Source organism: Grammomys surdaster, unplaced genomic scaffold (assembly GCF_004785775.1).
Source record: "Grammomys surdaster isolate TR1022 unplaced genomic scaffold, NIH_TR_1.0 126197, whole genome shotgun sequence".
NCBI lineage: Eukaryota > Metazoa > Chordata > Mammalia > Rodentia > Muridae > Grammomys > Grammomys surdaster.
In genome coordinates, this window is record NW_021621002.1 from 1,194,361 (window position 1) to 1,200,821 (window position 6,461).

At 39.8% G+C, this 6,461-nt stretch overlaps 1 protein-coding gene across 2 annotated transcripts in view; it reads left to right on the top strand.

Annotated features, from left to right (window-relative positions):
• The window catches only part of Pde1c (phosphodiesterase 1C), a 429,900-nt gene that overhangs the window by 353,343 nt on the left and 70,096 nt on the right, over nt 1-6,461 (top strand). For both annotated transcript variants that reach the window (XM_028758345.1, XM_028758346.1), the window contains 2 exons: nt 3,260-3,361; nt 3,768-3,888. In XM_028758345.1, coding sequence (XP_028614178.1) covers nt 3,260-3,361; nt 3,768-3,888 — 223 coding nt within the window. The remainder of the gene's footprint in view (nt 1-3,259; nt 3,362-3,767; nt 3,889-6,461) is intronic.

Sequence of the window (6,461 nt, forward strand, 5' to 3'; positions counted from 1 at the left end):
AAAGAAAGCCAAGTATTATTGGTACACACCTGTAATCTCAGCACACAGGAGACTGAGGCAGGAGGACCCTGAGCTAGAATCCAGACTGAGCTATGTCAGGCCAGCAAGAGCCATATAGTAAGATATTCATTTTTTAAAAAGCCATAAGCAAGGAAGCAAACGAAACAAGAAACAAAACTAAAACTAGAAAATAGCTACAAAACAAACAAATAAACAAACAAAAAACAATGTGGTCATTGCAATCGATATATCCCCCAAAATTTAAAAACATCATTACTTATCAGATACAAACTCTCTTCAGATGAGAAACAAAAGAGAGCATATAGCATCTCCAGATGGATACAGGGCAGCTGTGTAAAGCTAACATCAGTTTTCATGGTGAAATGCTAAAGACTTCCCTCTGAAGACTGGGGACAAAATTAGGATGCCTAATCGTATATTAAATTGTATAAAGTGTTTCTGTTAACCAATGAAATCTGACTGCACATAAAATCTTAAGACTATTTTCGCAGCTACTAAAACTGTTAATTGTACAAAGCTACTAAAGATGAAGTTATGTAAAAAAAAATAATAGACTAGCAGCTAGCCATTAGGAAATTACATTTGAGGGCAGGAGACAAAAGATTTCCATCCTGAAGTCAGTATGGAAACATCTAGGAAAACTAACAACAGAACAAGTATATGGTTCATCTCCCCTACTCTTGAATGTACCCTTAAAGAAAGAGATGAGAGTAGCCCTGAGATACCTGCACCTCATCTTTATATCTGACCATGTTCACAAGAGTCATCCTGGACACCCATCTTGTTGGGAAGGGTGGTGAAGGCATCCGTGCCACAGTGCACATGTTCTCTCCTTCCACCACAGGTATCAAACTCAGGTGATTAGACTTGGTGGTGGCAAGTGCCTTCAGCCACTAAGCCATCTTTGTCACCCCCTATTTCAGCTACAAAGAGGAATGAAATTATGGTATTCATAGAAAAATAGGTGAACTTATGAACTGTGTTAAACCCAATAAACCAAACTCAGAAAAGTAGATATTGGACTTTTCTCTTCTCTGCAGAATCTAGATTAAATAAACACACATATGACATAAAGGTAGAATGATATCTCTTTTGAGAGAAGAGAGAGGAGGAACAAGGTGAGAGTATAATCTAAGAGTAGTGATATTCAGGAATACAGGGCCATTCTGAAGCTATCACTTTGTATACTAATTAAAAATCCTTTAGTGTGAAGGTCAGAGGTCAATGTTTGATGTCCTCATCTATAGAACTCTACAGTGCTCCAGCTTTTTCTTTTCTTCTTCTTTTTTTTTAATGTCAATAGCCTTGAACCTGTGGAAGTCACTTATCAGTAGTACTGTTTAAACAGAAAGTCTTGGGGGTCCTCTTGTGCCGATCCCTCTTCCCTCGGTGCTACGTTACAAACGTGTCTTGTTATACCCAGCACACAGTTCTTCATGCTTGCCTTGCAAGCACTGAACCACTGAGAAACCTCTCCATATTCTTTACCACTTGATTCTTGACAAAGGTATCGAGACAATTCAATGACGAAAGGAAAGTATTTTCAGCAAGTGGTGTTAAGACAAGTAAGTGGGTATCTATAGAAAACGGTAACTTTGAATCTTACCTCAAACCATACTCAAAAATCAACTCAAACTTTCTCATAAAACAGCACAAAATCTAGGTAGGCTGAAATAGCTCAACTGGGAAAGTTTCAGACTGAAGAATAGAACATAGAATGTGAAACGGCTCCTTGGTTCAGAATGCAGCCTAGTGGTAGACATCCTGGGTTTGTTCCCAGCATGGTGGTAACGGTGGTCATGGCAAGACTATTAGAGCAAGGCACAGCAATACCGTTAGGACATGTGGTGTTCTTAGAACGCCAAAAGTGAGAAGGAATGTTTAAAACTAATAAATTTAACTTAACGAAAGTTAAACTGTTTGGAATTGATATATCTGATGTAATTAACTTCTTTGGAACTGGTGTAAACTATGAAACTGGAGTAGTGTAGATACTGTGCATATTCTATTGCGGTTCGTATCCAGAAGCATAACACACCTTGACAACTCAGAAATAAGAATTTTTAAAGTAAAAACCTTCTTTTAAAAGTAAAAATAATCGAAACGCAGCTTCCTGAAAATTGGTATTCAAATTGTAGAAGTACATAAGAGATATTCACTGATAGTATTTGTCCAAACATTATGCAAATTAAAATCACAAGGAGACACCACTGCAGACACAGTAGATGACGAGAGTTAAAAGCTAACAGAAGACAAGGAAAAAAAATACCTAGAACTTTAACACACTTGTCAAACATGTGATGTCAAACAATCATTCTGCAAAGGATTGGCAGATTGTTATACAGTGAAATGCTCAGGAGCCCAACATAGGAGCCACTACACTTCTGGATATCTGCTCTAAAGCACTGATACCATGTAACTATAGAGATGAGTACACAGGTATTCAGAGAAGATTTACTGTGCTCATTCTGAACTCGTGTGGAATGAACCAAACACCCATCAGCTGCTAAATGGATGTCATCTGAGAAGCGAACCCTTTAATTCACTTTTCGGCACCACTGGAACTTTCCCTGTAGGTTAATTCTCCAAATGACAGCTGTATCATATTCTGTTGTAAACATTTATTTTATTTGTAAATATGTGTGTGTGCGCGCGCGCGCGTGCGCACGTGTGCACAAACTTGAGTGGAAGTAGGCAAGAAAGTGACCTAACTGATGTGGGTGCTTAGAATCAAACTCAGGACCTCTGCAAGAGTATCGAATGCTCTTAACCACCGAACAAGCTCTCTGTCCCCCTTGTATCATATTCCCTCTCTTCCTTCCTTCCTTCCTTCCTTCCTTCCTTCCTTCCTTCCTTCCTTCCTTCCTTTCTTTCTTTCTTTCTTTCTTTCTTTCTTTCTTTCTTTCTTTCTTTCTATGAGTACTCTGTCTCTGTGTTTAGACACACCAGAGGGGCATCAGATCCCATTACAGATGGTTGTAAGCCCCCATGTGGTTGCTGGAATTGAACTCAGGACCTCTAGAAGAACAGTTAGTGCTCTTAACCTCAGAGCAATCTCTCTAGGCCCTCTGTATCATATTCTTAATAAATTATTCTTTAGTCCTTACCACTGCAAAGACTGACATTAGATTTAGAATGTCTGAAACAATTAACTGATTTTGACCAAATGCTGAAATAACTAACTTGGATGTTCCTTTTCTTTGCTTTCATGCCTTTTCTCCACCGGTGTCCCCAAAAGGGAGTTCCGAACTTTGGTAATTGAGATGGTAATGGCCACAGATATGTCCTGTCATTTCCAGCAAATCAAAGCCATGAAGACAGCCCTGCAGCAACCAGAAGCGTGAGTTGTCTGTGACATCATGTTCTCATAGGACTTTGAACTCAAATCTGCACAGTTTGTATGTAGAAAACAAATCATCTTCAGGATAATGATTGGGTTATCTCAGAAAGCATTTAACTGTATAAAGATGCTAAGTGTAGAGATAACTAAAGAAAGTATTGCTTAGATTTCTTTTGTCTGGTTGGAAAATGCTAGTATTTTGTAAATTAAATGAGAAGTGCCTTATTCAGTAAATGGTGAAATGTTCATTCACTAACATGGTGGCAGTCCTTAGAAGCAAAGAGTTGTTTCCTCAATTCAGTGTCAATTGATTTGATGAGGGCAAACAGAGGAGACTTTAAAGATGTTTGAACTCCAGTGCTTGAAGTGTGTGGTCACCATGTGCTTGCCTGTGTTTGGATTGCAGAATTGAAAAGCCAAAAGCCTTATCCCTCATGCTGCACACAGCCGACATCAGCCATCCTGCGAAAGCATGGGACTTACACCACCGTTGGACCATGTCTCTCCTGGAGGAGTTCTTTAGACAGGTACCTTGTCTCTTGCTGATTATCATGGCTGGGAATCAAATATTTTGGCACCTCTCTAGCAAGGACCATAGAGGACATCGTTATTTTGGGGGGAGGGGAGATGAGCCTTCTCATAGTTGTTTTATTTCTGTATATGTAATGTTCAAATTTTAGCTAATCTCTGATTCTCAAGACATCGTGAAATGCATTCTGTCTTAGGCCTTTCTGCTTAGAGAAAGAAAAGTGTTTCCTTCTGGTAGTCTCTTGACTAAGTGTCATTTAAAACCTTTTCCTCCCTCCCCCCTTTTTGGCCTAATGAGTTATCAAAAAAGTTACTTTGACTTATGTCTCCCCCACCCTCAGTGGTGGGGTGGGTTGTCTCTTTTGGTGGATGAGCCATGATACATGATACAATGTTTCAAAATAAAGATGTGGCAAATTGGAGTCAAGAAATCACTAGGAATTATTTATTGTTCCAGTGTATTTAAATGTAGCCGCACCTTCAATCCGGAGTCACGTAATCTCTAAGAACAGACAGTCTTTAATGAGCATGCATTGCTTTAAGACAAATGCAAATGTGTACATATAACAGAATAAAAGAACTAAGACAACTGCACGGAACCAAGACAGAGGTCTTCAGGCTTAGGGTTAGTTCTCCAGTGTGACACAGATGCTGGTCTCCCCTTGACAAGAGCTGCTAGCTACACAGACACCTGCTTTAAGACGTGAGACCCCGGGTCAGTCCATGAAATGTAGACTACAGACTTAAGTCACTGTTAGTTCATGTTGGTAAATGAACTCAGCTAATTCTTGTTCATTCACAAAGAGGAGGACACAGTATGGGTTTTAAGGAGCCGAACCCCCATAAATCAGTACTCACTATCATACCTCACCATTGTTCTCTCAGCTGACTCAGGATAGGCTCTTTCTCTGAGCCTTAGTTCATTATCGGCTGCTATACTACCATACCTGAGGTGGGATAATTTATAAAGAATAGCGATTTGTTTAGATCATGGCTTTAGAACCTAGAAACCCATTAGCCTGCATCAGCACCTGAAGCAGCTCCTCGTTGCATTATGACAGGGTAGGAGCATCACAGGGCAAATGTTCTAGCTCTGGTCTTTCTACTTTAAAGTTACTGACACCTTCAAGGGGTATTAACTAATGTAATCATGAGTGAGCCACTCCCATGATCTTATCCATTTTATTCCCCCAAAGGCTTTGCCTCTAAATACTATTAACATATGTAACTTTGAGGATTACGTCTCCACCATGTTAACTGTGGAACACCCTAGTTAGCCTGGACTTTGGACATAAAATTATGCTGACACTCTTACTTGTATGACTCGTGCTTGAATGGGAAAATAACAGCACAGTAATATATATATATATATATATTGAAATTGTAGACACTGTCTGGCAGTAAGTAGGACTGGAGTTAACAGTCACAACGCCATGAAACTGTCCACTGGAGATTTGGTTCCGAGTGGTTCGCTGCCTGGGACTAATATCATTCTTCTGATTCTTTTGTCTTATGTATTGTATGTGATTTGGGGGGGGGAATAGAAGAGATTTGGAGTAGGTTTGGATGAATATTCATAAGAACCTTTAAGCATCAACTATCCTGTGTTCTTTTCAGTGTGTCCATGGGTGCCCATCCACATATGCACACCCACCTTTACCCTAAGCATATACACCCTGTCCTTATGTGGGAAGGCTGCTTCTCTCAGTCATTCTGTGGTCTCCAGAGTAATTCCCAGGTTCTATGATGTGGAGTGAAGTGAGGAGTGGTCATGGGGAGCCTGAGAGACACAGGTGTGACCCTGCTGTGTGTACAAGGACAATCAACTACAAATTCATCCTTTGCTGAGGGTTCTTCTCTAAATATTCACCTCCCCTTTTTCATGTTCCCTTTGATATAGTTTTGTGACAATATTCTATCATGCTAGCAGTATTTAGTCTGTGGCCAATGGGTAAATCATGGCTAACTCACATGAGTTTGACATATTGAAGTGATTCCCTTTTGAATTATGAGAGTATGTGAATTCATTAATACATGAACATTATTTCCTCACTATAAAGAAAATCTTGTTTCCTTGCATACACCCATACCCTTGAGTGCATTGAAAATGTGCTAGAGACAGTGTGGAAATAACCATATTGAATTTCCTGGCCTATTGAAGGTGGAGTGTTAACTCACTGGACTGGAACTGGGTTTCATGAATATAACTCTAAAGTATTTTTTTACTGACTTAACCCAGATGCCAAAGTGTAGCAGGAAACCCACAAAGCAGTGCTCACCCAGATCTTAATGATAGCTGTAAAATTGGACAGTTCACATGTGAAAACTCAATGGGACTAGAGAGCCTTTAAAAATGTATTCAGAAAGTTGGGCTGTATTTCAAAATAACAGGATAGCCCTTGTGGACATGGTCCAGGCATTCTTGCTCTTCTTCCGTCTTTAGCTTCATAACCATGTTTTACAAAATCTACACCATAGCCACAGGAGCTCTTAAGTAAAACACTGACTTTGAAGAAGTACGTTTGTGTAGCTGCCGTTTCTTTTGTAACGGCCGTCGGGTTCTGCTACTTTG